We start from the raw sequence: 21,313 nt of genomic DNA on the forward strand, positions 1-21,313 counted from the left end.
TTCTGGACTTGTGCAAAGCATTTGACACTGTCCCCCATGATATCCTAGTCTCTAAGCTGGAGAGACATGGATATGGTGGACAGACTACTCAGAGGGTAAATAATTGGCTGGATGACTGCACTCAAAGAGTCACGGTCAATGGCTCAATGTCCAAGTGGAGATCAGTAACAATTGCTGCTCCTCAGGGGTCAGTATTGGGACCAGAACTCTTTAACATCTTTGTTGGTGACATGGACAGTGGGATCAAGTGCACCCTCAGCAAGTTTGCTGATGGCACCAAGCTGTGTGCTGTGGTTGACACTCTGGAGGGTAGGGATGCCATCCAAAAGGACCTTGACAGGCTTTAGAAGTGGGCCTGTGAAAACCTCATGAAGTTCAACAAGGCCAGGTCCAAAGTCCTACATCTGGGCCAGGGCAATCCTAATCACAAATACAGGCTGAGTGGAGACTGGATTGACAACAGGCCCGAGGAGAAGGACTTGGGGATGTTGCTGGATGAGAAGATCAACATGAGCTGGCAATGTGTGCCTGCAGACCAGAAAGGCAGCTGAACCCTGGGCTGCATCAAAAGCAGCGTGGCCAGCAGGTTGAAGAAGGTGATTCTCCCCCTCTGCTCTGCTCTCATGAGACCACACCTGTAGTACTCTGATCAGCTCTGTGGTCCCCAGCACAAGAAGGACATGGAGCTATTAGAACGAGTGCATAAGAGGGCCACAAAGATGATCAGGGGGCTGGAGTACCTCTCCTATGAAAGGGGGCCTGTAGAAGAGAAGGCTCTGGGGAGACCTCATGGCTGTTTTTCTGTACCTAAAAAAGGCCTACAATAAAGCTCAGGGTGAGCTCTGTATCTGATAATGTCATGATAGGACAAGGGGGAATGGTTTTAAACTTAAAAAGGGTAGATCTGGATTAGATATTCTGAATGAATTCTTTACTCTGAGGGTGGTGAGGCACTAGAACAGGTTGCCCAGAGAAGTAGTGGATGCCCCATCCCTGGAAATGTTTAAGGCCAAGTTAGATACAGTCTGGCAAGGGGCTGGAATTGGATGATCTTTCAAGTCCCTTCCAACCCAAACCATTCTATGATTCTATGAGAGTCTGCCCACCTCTTCCTTCATTATATTCTCAAGAATCTCTCACAGGGAAAGATTCCTGGATGCATCATAGGAACCCAAGCACACCACCTCCAAGCAGCTGAATGGGAGTGGGGGTTACCTCCATTTCAGTTGATTGACCCCACCTTATTCATCCTTAAAAATATCAAATTTCAATCTGGTGGTGGTGGAGTAGTTAATTTAGAGTGTGGTCAATATGATTGAAACCTTTAAAGCAAAATTCCTGCTGCTTAGATGAATGAACCTGATATCTCTGTCTCTGTTGTGGTGGAGGTGGGAGCTCTGAATGTTTTCTCAGTCCCTTGCCCTGTGGTTACCCCTCTTCACCACTTCACCACTGAGTGCAGCCACTCCAGTTGCCTTTAGCTCTTAAATTACCCAGGGTGGTGGAGGGTGAAACCATGCAGGACAGCTCCGAAATTGCTACCTGGCTCATCCTCCATCCCTGAGTTTTTGCTGTTCTGACAGGCAACTTCTCTCAGGATCCCTAGAAGGGTCCCAGATCCTTAAAAAGACATTCCACAGTCACATACGAGCTAGCTGGACACGTGGACCTTTTCTGCCACAGACCATTATACTGGCTGACCATGAGTTACTTTGTCCAGCCTCTTCTCATCTACAGGCAGAATGGTAGAATATGGATTTGTCCTATGAAAGGGGCACAAGAGATTTCCACTAAGTACATTATTTGCAGAGTTAAGTGATTTTTCCCCTCCCATAGATCACAGATAGCTTTTTTCCCCTCCCATAGATCACAGATTTCCACTTTACTACTCAGTTCTACTGCTCAGCTCCATCAAGTTTGAAAACCATGTAAGATACACTGATCCTCTGTAACTACACATTAGCATTTCCTACCCAATTCTTCACAAATTTGACAAGTCCAATTTGTAGAGAATTCAGCCTTAGCCTGATTCTTTCAGGTTACTTCCAACTCTGTGGCCAATATCATTTATCGATTTCATAGTTGGAAGTGATTTATTAGCAACAGGACATTTTGAAAATACTTTGGTAAGCATTTCTTTTTATCACCCAAAGTACAAATTCCAGTTTTTAGGCCTGAACCAATCATTGCAAGCCATTTCAGTTAAAGCAGGAATTCACTAACACAGGTGGGCATTTATGTGCCCAAATAGTGTTCTAAAGGTTCCTTGGAAATTTATCACTGGGGGCACATTAGCAAATGATCAGGCACTCATCACATACACACAGTCTTGACCAGATCCTGACAACTACACCAGATATGCATGGATGTCAGGAGCGCGGCCTCCTCTTCCAGCTGTTCCAACCCAAGCCCTCTCCTGTCCAGCCACTGGGGCCCAGCCCGGTGCCTGTAGACCCGGGGTCAACACCCAAGGGCAAGGGACATAGTCGATGCTTTCCCCTTTTCAGTTTCAGCTGGTAGCAAAGCCAAGCATATGCCAGAGACACAAAGACAGATACAGAGCACTGGCATGACTGGTCACACAGGCTGCCTCAGCAAATGGCTGCCTTCAACAGCTTTTACACACAGGACTCACATGAAAGGGAGAAGGACAGGGAAATGCTTGAGAGGGTCCAGTGCAGAGCCATGAGGATGATTAAGGAAGTGGAGCAGGCTGAGGGAGCTGGGCCTCTTTAGCTTTGAGAAGAGGAGACTGAGGGGTGACCTCATTAATGTTTATAAATATGTAAAGGGCGAGTGTCAGGAGGATGCAGCCAGGCTCTTCTCAGTGACATCCAATGATAGGACAAGGAGCAATGGGTGCAAGCTGGAACACAGGACGTTCTGCTTAAATATGAGACGAAACTTCTTCACAGTGAGGGTTACAGAGCACTGAAACAGGCTGCCCAGGGGGGCTGTGGAGTCTCCTTCTTCTTCCTTTCCCCTCGCTACAAGAAGGACATCGAGGTGCTTGAGCGGGTGCAGAGAAGGGCGACGAAGCTGGTGAGGGGCCTGGAGAACAAGTCCTACGAGGAGTGGCTGAGGGAGCTGGGCTTGTTCAGCCTGGAGAAGAGGAGGCTCAGGGGCGACCTTATCGCTCTCTATAGGTACCTCAAGGGAGGCTGTAGAGAGGTGGGGGTTGGTCTGTTCTCCCACGTGCCTGGTGACAGGACGAGGGGGAATGGGCTTAAGTTGAGCCAGGGGAGTTTTAGGCTGGATGTTAGGAAGAACTTCTTTACTGAAAGGGTTGTGAGGCATTGGAACAGGCTGCCCAGGGAAGTGGTGGAGTCACCATCCCTGGAAGTCTTTAAAAGACGTTTAGATGTAGAGCTTAGGGATATGGTTTAGTGGGGACTGTTAGCGTTAGGTCAGGTGTTGGACTCGATGATCTTGAGGTCTCTTCCAACCTAGAAATTCTGTGATTCTGTGATTCTGTGAGACTTTCAAAACCCACCTGGATGTGTTCCTGTGTGACATGATTTAGGTGTTTCTGCTCCGGCAGGGGGATTGGACTAGATGATCTTTCAAGGTCCCTTCCAATCCCTACCATTCTGTGATTCTGTGAAACAGAGACAGCTGAGCCCCCTGCCTCCTCTCTGGCTGGTAGAGACAGAAGGTCAGTACTGCAGGCACACTCCACACTCCAGGTTTTCAAGCACACACGCATTTGTGGATCCCTCAAGTACCTATCATGGCTCTTCTGTCCACCTGGAACCCCTGCCCAGACCCCAAACCCTTTACCTACTTCAGGGGCCACCTACTAACTAGCTGCTCCAGCTTTCAGTGCACTGCAAATGCACACCGTCACACACTGGTCCCTCATGCACACCACAGACACAAGCATCCCGGGGCATAGCAGCATGGACCCACAACCCGAGACCCCCGCCCTTTGCTGTCCAGCCCAGATTAAAGTCTGTGGGTGAATGCCCACGCATGGTCCTCCCCCACCCAGCGCCATGCCCCCACTGCCGTTCCCTCAGGGCTCGGTAACGGCCGCACCCCCCTGCACGCTGCTCCCCACCCAGCCCGAGAAGCACCCAAAGGTGCCGCCACTTCTGCGCATGCACAGGCGGAACTTGGGAGGCACCGAGGTTGTGGGGGGTTCGTATGTGGGGTCCCCGAGGCAGCAGGGGGGCTGAGGCAGAGGGAAGCTGGGAAGGGGAGCAGGGATGTGAGGTGATGGGGAGGGGATGAGCAGTGTGAGGGACGGGGGGAGACAGGTTTCCACCCTATCCCGGGACATCCCAGCGCTCCCACAGGGGAAAAAGGTTTCAATTTCACTTTCTACAGCTACCAGACAGGAAATGACTGACAAGTCACGGAAAGCAAGAATTCTAGACAGTAAGAAAGCTATGGTAATAAGTATAGTGTACTTTGTTGCACATAAATTCTGTGCAACAATAAGCTATTGCTGGTAAGAATAAGCCACACTGCTTGCTTAAATGGTTATGAATTGAAACAACTGTAATTATAACCACAGCTCTACGGTCTTTCATCACTCTGCCAAGAATCCCTAAATAACCTGCCAGTCCCCATAGCACCAGCTGAAAGATGTCCTTAACGTTTCTGCTGCCTCCCTGCAGCAAAAAACTCCTGCTCTACGGGGCGCGGGGTGGGGATTGCATCCTGCAACAGCCACTCATCCGCAAGCATCTGCCTCTCTTTGCAGCAGCACCGTGGTGAACTGGGGCATCAAGAGGCAGTATGGAGAAAATCATGGCAGATCTCTTGCGGGAAACCCTTGAAGAGCTAGGAAGATACGCCTTCCCGAGATTCAAAAGGGAACTCAGTAAAATCCAGCCCAAGGAGCAGTATGAGCGCATCGAACTGGAGAGCCTGATGGGGCTGTCACGAGCAGCCCTCGCTGAGCTGCTGTGCAGCCACTACGGACAGCCCTATTGTGTGGAGGTTACAATCAGAGTGCTGAGGGCCATGGGAAGGAGCACCCTGGCATATGCACTCCTGCGCAGGCTGACCCATGGTAAGTTGGGGGAAATGAGGTTCAGGCAGGGACTAGAGTAGCCCTGAGTCCAAGTGACCCATACCTGTTACTGCAAGTGCTGCAGAAGGCTGTTCCCCTTGGCACTGCACTGCCTTCAGCCCAAAATGCTGTGCCAAGACACACACCTCAGAACCTGGTCCCATAGAGAGCAAATGCTTCCTTCTACCCAGGTCTCCCTGGGATATCTGGGGTGCACTCACATGTCTGCAGTTGGTGTAAATAACTTGTAGATGAAGCAACATGCTCTCTGCTCCAGCCTCACCCCAGAGAAGCAGCTGGAGGGTCCCTGCACAACCCCACCTTTCCCCATGGGCCCCAGTGCAGAAAAGCAGAATGCACTGGATGGGGTTCTGGGCTACACAGAGCTGGGGCACCTTCCTTGGTGGAGGGCAAGGGGTTCCTGCCCAATTCCACCATCCCACCTTCATCAGACCTTGCTCTTCCCTGGGGGAAGGAGGAAGCTTGACACATCAACCATTCAGATTCTTTCATTGCTGGAACTACCCTGGTGAGGTATGAATTGCACCAAATGTATTCTCCACTTCTCTACAAGGGGCAAATTTTGTCGAGCGCTACAAACAATTTGTGATCCAACGATCCTCTAATGTGGCTAATGTCATCATGGCTCTCCTCCGTGAACGTGTACTGACCTCGGAGCAGTCTGACAGCATCATGTCAGAAAGAACCAACCAGAAGAGAATGCAGAAGCTCTATGAACTGGTGCCAATGTGGGATGTCACAAAGAAATATTGCCTGTATAAGGTTCTATGTGCAACAAATCCAATTCTCACTTTAGCATATACAGGTAAGAAATGCACCTTTACTATCTTCCCAGTTGTGAAAAAGTCAAGACAGGGGCTGGGCCTTTCAGGATAATGAGCCAACTACTGTTGCATATAAACACCTTTGTCCTTGGGATGGTCAGGAGCCATTTCTATAGGAGGTGGCAGCACGCCAGTTACTGTCAAACGACAAAAGTAGAGGAGGCTATTAAGAACACATTAGGAAAACTCATGCTTCCAGCTGAATTCCAGGACTGCAGATATAGTGCTTTAACCCTAATTTTTTCCACTTCTCTGTCTCCTTTGTCCTGCAGCTGTCCAGGCACAAGGTAGAGCCATATTACAGAGTAAGTGCTGTGTGTATATATACCATCGTTCCCTTGGTTTCTGAATGCATCACCCTTCCAAAGTCCCCTCCTGTCCCATTTGGTACTCTAAAGCATTTTAAGATGGCTGAGGATCCAAGCAGTCCTTGGCCTTCAGTCCCCATTCTTGAGCTATGCTCTGGAGAGTGCTGGAGGGTGCTGCTCTCCCATACCTTAGCAATACCTCTTCCTGTTGCTCAGCTGCATTTCTTTACTTAGAAGTTGTCTCACCTTTGACCTGCTCCAACAGCCCTTTACCAAGTCCTCAAGGCAATCAGGACACCCTGCTTTTTGTACCTCACCACTGACTCCTCTCTCTTGCAGGTCCCAGGGAACATACTGCAAGATACGAAAGTGAGCTCTGAACTTCTTTGCACCTTCATGCCATTGTTTTCTGAATGCATCAACCTCCCAAAGCCACCTCCTGTCCCATTTGGTGCTCTAATGCATTTTAAGATGGTTGCGGATCCAGGCAGTCTTTGGCCTGTGGTCCCCATCCTGGAGCTATGTGCTGGACAGTGCTGGAAGGTGCTGCTGTCCCACATCAGAGCATGTACCTCCTCATGTTGCTCAGCTGCATTTTCTTCCTTAGAAGATGTCTCTCTTTTTCTCTGCTCCAAGAGTCCTTTCCCAAGCCCTTGAAACAATCAGGTCACCCTGCTTTCTGTACCTCACCACTGACTCCCCTCTCCTGCAGATCTTTGGGAACACATTGCAGAAAGACAAAGTGAGCTCTGAATTGCTCTGCACCTTCATGCCCTTATTTTCTGAATGCATCACCCTTCAAAAGTCCACCCTACCTCATTTGGTGCGTTAATTAAGTCAGAGATAGGTAAAGATCCAGTCCTTGGCCTTTGGTTCCCATCCTTGAGCTATGTGTTGAACAGTGCTGGAAGATGCTGCTCCCCCACACCATAGCAAATACCTCCTCCTGCTGCTTAGCTACATTTCTTTTACTGCCTCTCCTTTGTTCTGCTCCAAGCAGCCTTTCCGAAGCGCTCAAGGCAATCAAGTCACTCTGCTTTCTGCACCTGACCACTGACTCCTCTCTCCTGCAGGTCCCTGGGCACAGTCTGACATTCTGGGTGAGGCTGGTAAGTGTTGGGTGAACTCTGAACTGCTCAACATCATCATTCCCTTGTTTTCTGAATACATCACCCTTCCAAAGTCCCCTCCTGTCCCATTTGGTACAATAATAATGTTCAAGATGGGTGAGGATCCAGGCAGTCCTTGGCCTGTGGTCCCCATCCTGGAGCTATGCGCTGGACAGTGTGGAAGGTGCTGCTTTCCCACTCCAGAGCAAGTACCTCCTCTTGTTGCTCATCTGCATCTCTTTCCTTAGAAGCTGTCTCTCCTTTGCTCTACTCCAAGCAGCCTTTCCCAAGCCCTCGAAGCAATCAGGTCACCCTGCTTTCTGTACCTCACCACTGACTCCTCTCTCCTGCAGTTCTCCAGGCGTCTGGCCTTAAACGTCAGTGCGGTAAGTGCTGAGTGTACTCTTTACTGATCAGCGTTATTAGCTCCTTATTTTCTGAATACAGCACCTTCCCAAAGTCCCCTCCATCCCTCAAGACATACCCTTCCAAAAGCACAGCTGGCTTTGAATTTCCACCTTTCCCCTGTGCATCCTGGGCAGGGACCTGGTCTAGTACAGACTAAGCTTTGGAGGGAACAATCTCTCCACTTCTGAGATGAGAATCTACGAAACACCCAAAGAGCTTATGGCTGAACTTAGGTAATGTAAATCATGATCCTTGTGAGGAAATGCAATACAGGGAATGTCTCCCTTCAGCCAAGCTCAGACCTGTCCTGGACAGTGGAAGGGAGGGATGCAAGTCTGCCTTCCTTCTCAGTGCTGGAGAGAGAGGCAAATTTGCCTCAGCTGGAGCAAGGTGGGTCATGATCACAGCTCCACTTTGGGTAGCCACTCAAAACTCAAAGTTTACAAGCAAAGGCAGCAAAGTATCTTGCAACCATAATCAGGGAATAGCACAAAGGGAGCTTCCATGTGGCTATGCCGCACAGCAGTGAGGGTTCCACTGACTTCACTCCAGTTCTCTTCCCAGTACCATTCAGGATAAGAAAGTCAGAAACATTCCTGGCAAGTGTATTATCACAACTGATAAAACAAAATTAAATCCACACTGCAGCCAAATACCTAAGAGCTGTGTGCAGAATGGAGAGTTACCCAGAGCAGCAGCTACATGAATTCAAATTCTATGTAGTCATGCTACTTAAAATGTCTAAAGATCCAGACAGTCCTTGGCTTTTGGTTTCCTCCTTCATACTATGTGCTGAGCGACATGATACAGCATGTCGCTATTCCAGGCAGTGGCGAGTGTCTTCTACAGCTCAGCTGCATTTCTGCTTGCTGTTCCCCAAGCCATCTTTTTTAAGGGATCTGTTGGGAAATGGAAGTACAGGGAGGATGGGATGAGGCCATTCCTCAGGCCTCCTGCTGCTGAGCAAGAAATGTGGGGCTTAAATGTCAGCTGGGATCTCTTGGCTTCAACCTTCATGAATAGACCCACAGGGCAGGCAGAGGAAGGATCTCAAGGGGTTTAGGGGAAAATGTAAAGGTGGGTTCTGGACTGGGACAGCTCCTCTGGAGCATTCAGGCTCAAGTTCCTACAAGACCTCAGGAGTTGGGGAGGCCATCACAGCTCCTGAGGCCTTAGGGAGAAAGGATGCTCACTTCCTTGTTACTTGACAGCTAGAGCTGCGGACTTGCCCTCTAAAAAGATAGACTGGTCGGACGAGGGCAGCAGCGTCCATGGGGCAGCAGTGTCCATGTTACCACTCTTTGGAGACATTGATAAGAGCACCAGTCCCAGTTCGGGCAGCAACACACGTTCAGGTGCCATCTGCATGTCATGTCGCACTGAAGAGGTAAGGCAGTACTGAGTTCTCTTTACTCCTGTCCTCACCTTGGCTACAAAAGCTTCTTGGAGCTCCTCTCCAAGGGCAGCATGTGAGTGCATGAAGACATCCAGCAGCTGGGCTCAGGGTCTGCACATCTCTGCCTGCTCATGCTATTGTGGTTTCCCAGGCTACCCTTGTACACATCCATCTCTGGTGTTGACCAGCAAAGGGAAGTGAAAAGGGGGATTCATTTCCAGTCACTTCAGTGCATCTGGATACAATCCTAATGAGCTCTTTGACTCATTTCATGTGGGACAAAAGCCTGATGCATTTTCTGAGCCTGAGGCCCTGAGTCAGAGCCAGAGAAGCACCCAGGAGGAAGCCCATAGGGCCAAGACCAGCACATGCTCTTTGATCCACCAGCCTAATGGATGAGCTATGGACATTGCCTTCCTGGACTTCAGTAAGATAATATCCACAGCTCTGACATTGTCCTCTATTGATATCCTCATAAAGAAGCTGTTTATGGATGGCAGGGTGGGCAAACAGTGAGGCGGATTCAAAATTCTCTGAACACCTGGGCCCAGAGGGTAGTGGTCAGTAGCACAAGGTCTAGTTGTAGTCCAGTAACTAGTGGTGTACATCAGGGATCTGTGCTGGGTGCTGTCCTGTTTAATATCTTTATTAATGATCTGGATAATGGGACAGAGCATACCATCACCAAGTTTGTAGATGACACACAACTGGCTGTACTATTGCACAGAGCTTCCCCAGTACAAGAAAGAGCACCACGGAACTATGGGAGAGAGTCCCACACAGGGACATGGAGATGACAAAAGGCCTGGAGCACTTCTATGAGGAAAGCCTGAGAGTGCTGACAGGCTCCCAAGAGAGGTTGTGAAGTCTTCTTCCCTGGAGATCTTCAAAAACTCTCTGGACATGGTGCTGGGCAACCTGCTCTAGGTGGGCCTGCTTGAACAGGGGTTTTGGACCAGACTGTAGAATAGTTTAGGTTGTAAAAGACCTTTAAGATCAGGAAGTCCAACCATCCACCTAACACTACCACGTCCACCACTAAACCATGTCCCTAAGTGCCACATCCACACACCTCTTAAATAGCTCCAGGGACAGCAACTCCACCACCTCCCTGGGCAGCCTGTTCCAATGCCTAACCACCCTTCTTGCTTATTCCTTCAGCTTTTCTTCTGGGCAGCTTTCCAGACACTCTTCCCCAAGCCTATACCACTGTATGGGGTTGCTGTGGCCCAAGTGCAGGACCCTGCACTTACCATTGTTGAATGTCATCCCTCTGCAAACCTTTCCTACCCTCAGGCAGATTCAGCACTCCTACCCAACTTGGTGTCAGCGGCAAACTCACTGAGGGTGCACTCCATCCCCTCAACAAGATAATTGATAAAAGTCTTAAACAAAAGTGGCCCTGGTACTGAGCCCTGGGGAACACCACTTGTGGCCCTCTGCCCACCAGGTTTAACTCCACTCACAACAACCCTTTGGGCCCAACCACCCAGACATTTTTTTACCCAGAGAAGTGTACACCCATTTAAGCTATGGGCAGCCCATTTCTCCAAGAGAATGCTGTGGGAAACAGTATTAGATGACCTCCTGAGGTCCCTTCCAACCTTGAACACCCTGTGATTCTGTGATTCTTGTTCAGGACTGGGCAGAAGAAATGAAGCCAGAGATTATTGGGGACAAACGAGGGAAGAAGGAGATATACAGGTAAGCACCTGGTGGCTGAGTGTGTTCCATTCTGCCCTGCACAAACAGTTACAAGCATGGGCCAGTTCTTACTGGAGGTGGAAGGGATTGATTCATACCAATCAAAGATCTCTAGGCCAGGAAAGTCTCCAACAGAGGAAGACATCCATGCAACAGAGAGACATAGGTGCTTTTACAGGGCAGATCCCTGCCATGTCTTTACACATCGGGCAGTTGTGCTGAGGAAAGCCTCAAAGCAGGACACTCCAAGGAAAAGGGCAGGGTGATCCCACAGCCTGGTGTTTAACTTGACAGTTCCTTTCTCCTCTCATTCCACCACTCTGCAGAGCTCATTTTCCTCGGGCTGGTCTGTTCCGCTGTGTCGAGACAGACCTTGAGTTCCTGGTGAGGATGGCCACCAGCATTGAGTACAAGTACTCCTTCTGGGAGCGTCACCTGGCTTCAGGGATCCCCCCTGTATGGATGGAGGTTGGCCCCGTGTTCGACATCCATGCCCCACCAGGCACTGTAGAGGCCATTTATATCCCACACTTCCTGTGTCTTGGAGGTACTGTGGCAAAGATGATGGCTTGGTGGGTGAGACAGCAAAGGCCCTACAGGAGCACACACCCACTTGCTGGCTGGCTGCCCTGGTGGGGCAAGCCAATCTGTAACATATTTTGTCCATTGACAGAGGGGAAGCAAAACACTTTCTGGATGCAAATTGCCCACGTTGTTGATGGGAACCTACTCCTGGAGAAGCCTACAAGGGTGAAGCCATTCCATGCTGTGCTGCAGGACCCCAGCTTTTCCCCCATGGGTGTCATAGTGCTTTCTGACATATTGCCATTCATCCCCGTCCATTCCCTTGTACTCCTCTATCAGGTCTTAAGTGCTGCAGACATCACCTTTCACCTCTACCTAATCCCCAACCATCGTGGCCTGGAAAAGGTGAGTGTGACTCTGATTCTGTTCGTTCAAGTTTGTTGGTTCCCAGGGTACACACCCAGGTCACCTGTGCACATCCTCTATGCAGTCAAGAGAGACAGGTGCCTCCAGACTGCAATTCCTCCCCCTGGCCATGGCACACATTACCAGACAGCTTCTGGGAGGACGTCTCTCCCTTGACCACAAAACAGCCTTGGCCATGTGGTCAGAAGCAAGGCCCAACCTTTAGCTGCTTGCACTGGGGCACAAATCCCCAGAGTCCAGGCAGTGTGCCTGTCATCTAAGGAGAGGTGAGGGGCAGCAGCAACAACATGCCATCAGAGGGTGGCCTGGAGAGACAGTTTATCTCAGGGGACACTAAACAACACCTTCTCTGTGACTCTGGTGCAGCAAGAGCATCAGGAAAAGACTGGGTTCATTCGGTGAAATCACCTGGAGGAAAGGCTTCTGTTGAAGAGGGTCCCACAAGGCATCAGAGGGATCCTGCTCTTTCAAACTGCTTGTAGCTTTTCCTCCTCAGCTGAGTTCTACCAGAGCAATCAGACTAGCACTTTGTCTCCCTGCCCTCTTGGCACTCCCGTCACCACTTCTCAAGTCACTATGCTACAATTTTGCAGGCAGTGGATGAGGATGAGAAGAGAAATGGACATTCGGTCTTGGTGAACAAACCTCCCAACACCATCCGACCACTGAGATTTAACAGGTGGTATCGCATATCCAGTCCTTCAAGGGCAGAGATAAACCCCAAAGTAAGTGAGCCTCATACCTCACGACCAGGGTGAACAATAGTGTTCTCATGGATCATCCTGACACACTACCCTGACTCTGCTAGGAGCTGAAATTCATCTACCTGTCATTGGACAGACGTCAGCTCTTCACTGAGATCTACACCAAGGACATGGAGGAAGGAATGCAGCTCACCTTGACAAAGGTGGTCCAGGATGGCAAAAGGGACTGCAGGCCACTCTGGGACACCCTCCTTAGAGCAGGTAGGGAGAGCAGGATGCAGGCCTGTGTCACAGGTTCTGACAGGCTTGGAGGATGTCCAAGTGTTCAGTCCCCTGGCCTGGGAAGGGAGCATGGTGCAGACATGCTCAGGTGCAGATGTTCAGACATCAAATAGTGCATGTCCCATCCTCCTGTCTTCAATACTTACTCTCCATTCTCCTTCTGTCTCTTCTCCAGGTGACATCAAGCAGCTGGCCACCTCTTCCACTCCAACATGCTCAGGTTTGTTCATCTTTTGGGGTGTGTGAGTTTTGGCAGGGAGGGCCAAGGAGAAGACATCAAATGTGGAAGGAGCGTTTCCTCAGTCATAGTGGCAGATTTCCCTTCAGCAGACATACTCATCTCAGGGGAGAATGGGGGCAGACCTGTGTGGTGACAGGAGTTGGACTCGATGATCCTTATGGGTCCCTTCCATCTCGGGATGTGCTATAACTATGATTCTAGTATGATATCCAGGCCAGGGACAATGGGACAGTATGAGGACATGAGCTATTTCCACAGAATGCCAGCCATGGCTTTCCACCTAACTTGAGATCTTCCTTTCTGCTGCTCACCCATGCAGGTCCCTCACTTTTGGAGCATGAGCCATCCTCTGTTCTCCAGGTCAGACATAAAGGTGAGTTCATGACTGTTTTCATTCTCCCTAATACAGCCCAGACTGCCAGAAGGGGAAGGGCCATGAGGCCATAATGCAGAAGAATCTGTGGACTCGTGTCCCCTTCATCAGTGCTTCAGGATTCACTACAACACCAAAGAACCACAGCTCAGGGTTCTACATGCAGATGTCTTCGGAGCTGGTGCATCTTGGCTCCTGTCAGTGCAGAACTGGGGTTCCATGATGTCCCTCTGCTCATCCAGATGGTCCCCTAGGAGACTCCCAGGAGGTCCCACTTTAGCTCCAAGAGGGAAGTGTCCCTGGACACAACTCTGTCCTATCTGCCAACACAAGGTGTCCCCGACAGCTCCAGAGGATTATATCAAAGCCCCAAAGCACTTCAGAGTTGTGGCCTATAAAGCACATCTCTAGAAATAGATTCTGTCTAGGGTGAGGAGGACCAGGATGAGATCTGCTTTGAGGTTATGGATATCTCTCTCTCCTGCACAAAATCTTAGTGGAAGTGGGAGATACAAGATGGATTAATTTTCCATGCCACCTATGCCCTAAGGGTCAAGGGACAGCAGTAACGGGACCTTCAGTATTAACATTGGTGGGTTGTCTCCTGCCAAGCTGGCAGCAGCACCCAACCATTCACCCTTCTGTACATCTCCAGCCTGTGCACCAGGACAGCATTTTGTGGAGAAACACCGAGAGGAGCTGATCCAGTGTGTGCCATTTGTCGACAGCATTCTGGATCGGCTCTACATGCGTGTTCTGACTAATGAGCAGTACAACTGCATCCGAGCAAACAGCACCCCGCAGGAGAAAATGCGCCTCCTCTACAGCTTCATGCCCAGCTGGGACACCAACTGCAAGGACCTGTTCCTTGATGTGCTGAAGGAAACCAATCCCTACCTCATCCAAAAGATCAAGGGTCGTGAGGGCCAACTTGAGGATGATGGTGGTTCCAAGTGAACACAGGACTTTGAGGACTCAGGGAGGGTGAGAGATGGGGAACCCCAGGAGGAGCCAGCAGCCAGTGCTGCTGAGGGGGACTGATGAAGTAGTGTGCACTGCACCACATGGGGAAAAAGCTGACCCCAGAGCCAGCAGGTGTGAAAAAAAAAAAAAAAAAAAAAAAAAAAAAAAAAAAAAAACAACTTGAAATGGTGCTTCTGAGCCAAGAATTGTCCTTAGAGCACAAGAAGACTGTTTGCACCCATGTTTGTCACTTTCCGTGTTCTGCCTGCACTCTGAGTGCTGTTCCAGCAGAGCCCAGGTCTACCAACCCCACACGGCTGCCTCAGCTGCCCCTGAGGAACCAGGGGGCTCAGGCATTGGGATGGCTCCTGGGTGTCCCCACAACTGACAGCTCCTGTCAGGAGACCCCCCTGGGACAACAATCACCCCCACTGGCCCCTGTTGCCTTAGGGCTGCCCCCACAATCATCTCCCACAGCCTGGGTAACCCCGAGATCTCTGGCACCCCTGAATCCAGTGCCCTCACTGCCACTCCCTCAGCCCCCTCAGGGGGTGCCTGAGGAAAAGGGAGAGAGGGAAGCCAAAAAGGGGAGTGGGGGATGCAAAAGAATAGGGAGAGGGTGAGCATTGTTAGGGGCGGGGGGGGGGGGGGGGGGGGGAGTCCATGGCACACCAGCACAGCAGGGCCTGGGTTTCTGTCCTACCCTGGGACAACCCATCGCTCCCCCAGCCCAGGAAGGTTCAATGTATGCACAGTTTCTGCAGGCCCATACCAGAACTCAGAACTACACACAAGGCTGGCTGCTGCCATCCCAACCCCAGAAGCTGGGGAACAAACATGCAGAGTGATGTTTTTCTTCTGGTCTGGGCAACTATGGACATTTGCTTTGTTCCAGATACATACTGGAAATTTTCTCAATTTTAAGCACTACAACCTTACTATTTTCTCTTCCAATCCTCTTTTCCAGATCCCATATCTGCTGCAGTGAATGGTATTGTGAAGCCCAGGCACACTGTGCAGGCTTAAATTCAAGTCCTTCGGAGAGCAAGAGTTTGGTTTATGATCAGGAATTTAGCAATCCAAGTGCATTATGCCTGTATTGCCATAATTAAATCAATGGCATAGAGCTGTAAGCAGGGCTGACATTTCTGTCTGTTAGCCACACACAACAATATTACAATTAATGACAGATCTATTTTACTTATCTTGAACCACCTATTTGGTAACTCCAGGCCTGTCAGTCTCATGTCAGTGCCTGGTAAAATTATGGAGAAGATTATCCCGGGAGTTACTGAAGTGCACCTGGGGGACAATGCAGTCATTGATCCCAGTCATCATGGGTTCATGAGGGGTCGGTCTGGTTTAACAAATTTGATTTCTTTTTGTGATAAGATCACCCATCTAGCCGATCAAGTGAACCCAGTTGATGTAATCTTTTTGGATTTCAGTAAAGCTTTCAACACAGTTTTTCATAGGATCCTACTGGACAAAATGTCCAGCATACAGCTAAAAGAAAAAACATCATATGATGGGTGAGCAATTGACTGACTGGTAGGGCTCAAAGGGTTGTGCTAAATGGGTCCACATCAGGCGGGCAGTGAGTCACCAGTGGGATCCCCCAGGGCTACATTTTATGGCCAGTTCTTTTCAGTGCTTTTATAAACAATTTGGATACAGGACTAGAAGGTGTTTTGAGTAAATTTTCTGATGATACTAAACTGGACAGTGTTTTTGACTTTGTTGAGGGTGGAAAGGCCTTGCAGAGGGATTTGGACAGACTGGAGAGTTGGGCAACCACCAGCTGCATGAAGTTTAACAAGAGCAACTGCTGGATCTGCAACTGGGATGGGGCAAAGGGTTGGGGCAACTGGGATGGGGCTATATGTACAGACTGGGAGATGAGATGCTGGAAAGCAATACTGATCTATTCGCTTTAGTGACCAGTGATAGGACCCGCAGGAATGGTGTCAAGCTGCAACAGAAGAGATTCAGGCTGGGTATCAGGAAAAGGTTCTTAACTGAGAGGGTTGTCGCGCACTGGAACAGGTTCCCCAGGGGCATGGTCACTGCACCAAGCCTGTTGGAGTTTAAAAAGCGTTTGGACTGTGCACTGAATTTTTGGGTGGACCTGTGTAGTGCCAGGCATTGGACTGGATGATCCTCGGTGGGTCCCTTTCAACTCAGGATATTCTATGATTCTGTGACTCTATTTCTCTTTGCTTGTTGTGTTTGTGTTTTTTTGGTGTTTTGTTTTTTTTTTTCAATATAATTTTCAAGGGAACTTTAACTTCTTCAGCCTTGCCAAATTTCATATGAGAACAGTGCATCCCAGTGCTTTTCCCTCTTACAAGTACTGATGAAAAAGAAGTCAACAATATCCCCTGAAAGAAAGCTGTTCCCACCTTGGGCTTAACTGATTTTTCTTTTTATGTAATCTTCTTGTTCATAGGGCTGCATTTTCCCTTCTGAAGACAGTGGTTGCTGTAGTTGAGCTTGGTATTGTGAAGATTTTATGTACTTGTGGATCATAAACACATACTGAGTCAACCTTTCACCCCCTCCCCATAAGATAGTCTTTGCAGCTACATAAGAATTTTTGGAATCTGAAAATCTATTTGGAATCTGAAAATATCTCCCAAATAATACTCCAGCTGGCATTAATCTTATCTCTTTTGGCCTCTACTTTGTATGCATTAAAATGATTGTCTTCTTCAGATTGGTTTCTGCACAAGTATTAAATACAGTATTTTTCAAGCTCTGATTCATTCATTCCACTGTCCTTGATGATGGTGGTTGATATGGGGTATACGGGTGTTACGTGATGCCTAATGTTTCGCATCACCTTTTTAAAACTTGAACTGTGAAATGGCTCCCTTGGTTTGAATCAACCTCTTCTGGAATTCCAAGCCTGATCACCATATCTTTTAATAAGTATCTTATTATACTGCCTGCCTCTGCATTCCATAAAGGTGATTGCTTTGGGGCATCCTATTGTGGTAGGTATGCTTTTCTCCTGCACTTGACGTAAGTCTTCCTTGGGTTTATGAGCCACAGCAGGCCTTGATGCGACCATTCCTTGAACCAGACAGCACATCAATATCGGAGCACCAAGTGCATGCTCAAAGCCATAACCATGAACAAAGGGGGTACTGTCTTAAAGCAGGTACCCATTGAAATTCCCCGTGGAGAAATTATGGAGCTCTCCAGGGATCACAGCAGGCTGTGACCCTCAGTGTCCCTAAGCTGGGACACTTCTGAGGTGGGGTGTCTCTCAGGGCTGACGCCTTGAGTGTCAAGGCTCACCTGCAGACAAAGGCCAATGAGGGAGAAGAGTGAGTAATTTACCAAAAATGGAGGAAGATTGTATGCACAAAACTGACTTTAGACCTCCCCCTCCCAATACCCTGCAGTAAGTCTCATATGAACCTTGCCATTCTCAAACCGTTAGCCAAGTCACAGTTTCAATTGTAGCAAATTCCTTTGAATTATTGTGTTAAATTGGCTGATGATTAAATGCACATTAAGTGCTATTAAGAATAATACAATCTAATATTGTGACTTACCATAAAAAGTATTAATAAATCTTAGATTGTTGCTAAATCAAAGTTGTGTAAAAATCTATTTGCAACACCTGACTAGTCAATAATTACTAACATATATTTGTATCCCTTTGACATGCACATAATGTGTTTTCAACATTGTATAATCTACTTGCAGGTTTTGGAACAGGAAAGTAGCCCATGGTTTGTCTCCAAGAGTCTTTTCCTCCTTGTCCACCTTCAAACTGTATACCTGAGAAACTGGGCAAATTTTAGTCACCTGTTTTGCTGCAACATAAATTCCTGAGGCACACCAGTCCTTTCAGAATTGTCTTTGCCAATGCTGTATGTCCAAAATGATTTAGTTGGTGATGGATTTTTGCCATTGTAATCAAGTACCTTTTGGCCAAAATTGGTAAACCTGATTTACTTCTTCTTTTATCTATCTGTGCACCCAGTCTTTTCCATTCCTCTATTTCTTCTTTTGCTATTTGTTCATATAAAATTAGCAAATTAGGAAGAGTCTCCTGATATATGATTTTTTCCCAAAGGCTGTCTTGCTATTGCTTTGGCTCTAGTGTTTGCATTGGTGCTTACTTTTTATAAATCAGTCTTTTCTTTATTGTGGGTTGTCTGATGCATCACACTGATCTCTTCAAAGTGGAAGGTTAATAGCTGCTAACAAATTCTCAATCTATTCAGCATTTACTATCTGTCTGCCACTAGAGGTCATGAAACCTCTGTTTCCACAGCTGTCCTGCAGCATGGAAGATATCAAAAGCATATTTCTACTACACATGGATGGTCACTTTTTACCATTCTGCTTCCCTGCAGATTTATGTCAGGGTTATTAACTGCTTGAGCATTGTGTTTAGGAGAAATACGCTCTGCTGTTAGCAATCTGTTCTGGGTCACGGTGCCATACCCCGTTCCTTACCTTCTTTCCAGGTAGTAAGATAATCCATCTACAGATAGAGTCCAGTCTGGAGCTGGCAGGCTAAGGTCTCTAAGGATCTGAAATGTCTGTCAAGATCAAGAAAGAGCTCACCTTGGTCTTACAGATCAAGAAAAGGTCATCTTTTCTTGATTCTAGGTTACCTCTATGCAGCCATGATGTGGTTCCCCTTCATCCACCAATGGTAACAAGGTTGCCAGGTCCAAGGATTTGCATCTTCTCAAGAGACTGTTATCTACTGTCATCAACAGCAGTTCATACTTGTGGAGTCTCTGAAAACTCATATAGATAAAGAAGCACATTTAGTTAACATCAATTCAACACCACGTAGGGTGTTTAGAGTCCTAACATAATCTTCTGACGTTTTTCTACTATCAGTGCTGCTGAGGCTATTGTTCCAATGCTTCCTGCCATGCCTTTAAAAACTGGGTCCAACTGGGCTGACAGTAAGCCACTGGGTACATCCGCCCTCCCAAAGTGTGAGCCAAGACCCAGAGGACATTCCTTTCCTTTCATGCACAAGTAAATGGAACGGCTTACTGTAATTTGGCATCTTGAGTGTGGGTGCTGACATCAAAACTTTCTACAGGATTATGAAAGCTTTCTCCAAATCTGAAGTCCATTTCAGTCATCTGCTTTTGTGCAGGCCACAAATGGTTCAGCTATTTTCCCATATGCTCTTATCCATTGCCTGGAAAATCATTGTACATATCTAAAAACCAGCTTTCCTTCTGGGGCACGTTTGGGCTTCTTTATTGGCAATAATGCTGTTTTACAAGGAAATTTACAAGGGGTTAAAATTCCCTTCTTCAACAACTCTTCACATGTCAGCCTTATTCCATCTTTAGCCTCTTGTGGGAATGTGTATTGCTTTAAGGGGGGAAGTTTCCTCCTTTAGTTTTCAATGTAACTGGGGCTGCTGATTTTAGTAGCCCCATACCCGTTGAACTCCATGCCCACAAAGATGTTGGTATGCCTTTCAGCTCCTCAGGGATTTTGTTTATTTTCTGCCAGAACATAAACATTATTGTTGGAACATCTTCTACTGGAAGTTTTACAGTTATACCTTGAGTGATCACATACCAATTCTGCTCACAATTTACAGAATAAGTACCACCCTAATAAATTTGTAGGCGCTGATTCTAATACCAAAAAGAATTGGTCTACTAATAGCAGGCCCATCACATCTTCTATCTTTGAAACAGTTCCCTGCTTTCCTTCTGCACCTATGACATTTACATTTCCTGTTACATCTGAGCCCACTGGGACATCGGTTACTGTGGAATAAGTTGTCCTGGTATCAAGTAAACATGAATAACCTTATTTCCAATGTTTGTATCTATTATCGTTTCCTGGGATCCACCTGGGAGGTATATTCCTGTTTCATTTCCCAGTGCTGGGGTTTGTGATCTAAAAATATCTTTGCTTATCTTCCTCTCATTGTCCCCTGCTCTATCAGGCTTCCCTAACCTGCATTCTAAGTCCCCTTCCTTGAGATTCCTGGGCATTCTCCAGTGCTCTGATTGCTTGGAATAACTGCAGCAATCCTCTAATGTCGCTCAGCCTCTACTCTGATATCTGCTTCTCTGGTTTCTACTATTTCTTTGCCTCCTCTTAAAATCCCTTCCAATTACGGCTGCCAGAAGGCTTGCTGTTTGCTCCTGCTACTTCCTCTTTTGTCTAGCTTTTTCGTATCCTCATCTCTCCCATTATACACAAATGTGGTTATGCTCATTACTTCTATTGTTCTACCTTGCCATCCTGGGGTATATTTAGTAAAATATTTCTTGTTATCTGGCGTTGCTTGATCTACCAACAATAAGACAACCAAGGGCCTGTTTCAGGATCTATTTCCCCAAATATTCACAGCTGTTTCTCCAACCTCATTTGGAAGCAGAGGGGTGTACTCTGATCCTTGCTGACCACCTCTTACCTTTGTCCAATTTGCCATTCCTTCTCCTGCTGCCTCTGTTGCAGTTACTAACCCAGCGCAGCACTAAAAGGCACCTGCACCAAAGACAATGCCAATGCAGCCTCTAGGGAGGGTGAAAGGAAGATGGCAGGCAAAGGGAAAACAACCTCAGCTTAGGGATATGGTTTAGTGGGGACTGTTAGTGTTAGGTCAGAGGTTAGACTCGATGATCTTGAGGTCTCTTCCAACCTAGAAATTCTGTGATTCTGTGATTCCTTTAGCAGAGCTGGCAGGGCAGGATGAACAGCCAGGGACGCAAAACAAGAGAGCAAGAGAGGAGGGATCCAGAGGCAACAGCAGCACAGCAGAAACACCTTCACCACTAGCAGCAGTTGCTTGAACTTGCATAGACAAAACACTGTAAGTTGACGCCTTTTTTCTATCACCCTATGACTCATTTTATTTAAATTGACCACTTTGTTTGGGCAATTCAGTTCTCCAAATTGCCCAAACATACCAGGGCAGGGGATTGGTCCTGCAGTAATAATCACAACAACCTTAGGCAATCTATGCTAAAACAGCCAACTCCTGGCCACCCTTAGT

At 47.9% G+C, this 21,313-nt stretch overlaps 1 protein-coding gene across 1 annotated transcript; it reads left to right on the top strand.

Moving 5' to 3' along the window:
• Positions 1 to 10,442: 10,442 nt before the first annotated feature.
• Positions 10,443 to 14,078, top strand: CARD8 (caspase recruitment domain family member 8). The gene is made up of 3 exons (XM_082785957.1): positions 10,443 to 11,720; positions 12,335 to 12,466; positions 12,550 to 14,078. The coding sequence occupies exons 1-3, from the start codon at positions 11,181 to 11,183 to the stop codon at positions 12,838 to 12,840; spliced, it is 963 nt and encodes a 320-aa protein (XP_082642083.1). The 5' UTR covers positions 10,443 to 11,180; the 3' UTR covers positions 12,841 to 14,078.
• The last annotated feature ends 7,235 nt before the right edge of the window (positions 14,079 to 21,313 follow it).

The sequence above is a fragment of the Aythya marila genome, assembly GCF_965140915.1.
Source record: "Aythya marila genome assembly, contig: HAP1_HAP1_SCAFFOLD_158, whole genome shotgun sequence".
NCBI lineage: Eukaryota > Metazoa > Chordata > Aves > Anseriformes > Anatidae > Aythya > Aythya marila.

Coding starts and splice junctions, on each gene's coding strand:
- CARD8 (XM_082785957.1), top strand. CDS start 11,181: ATGGCCACCAGCATTGAGTACAAGTACTCCTTCTGGGAGCGTCACCTG. Junction 11,721..12,334: donor ACCATCGTGGCCTGGAAAAG/GTGAGTGTGACT, acceptor ACAATTTTGCAG/GCAGTGGATGAGGATGAGAA. Junction 12,467..12,549: donor GGGCAGAGATAAACCCCAAA/GTAAGTGAGCCT, acceptor TGACTCTGCTAG/GAGCTGAAATTCATCTACCT.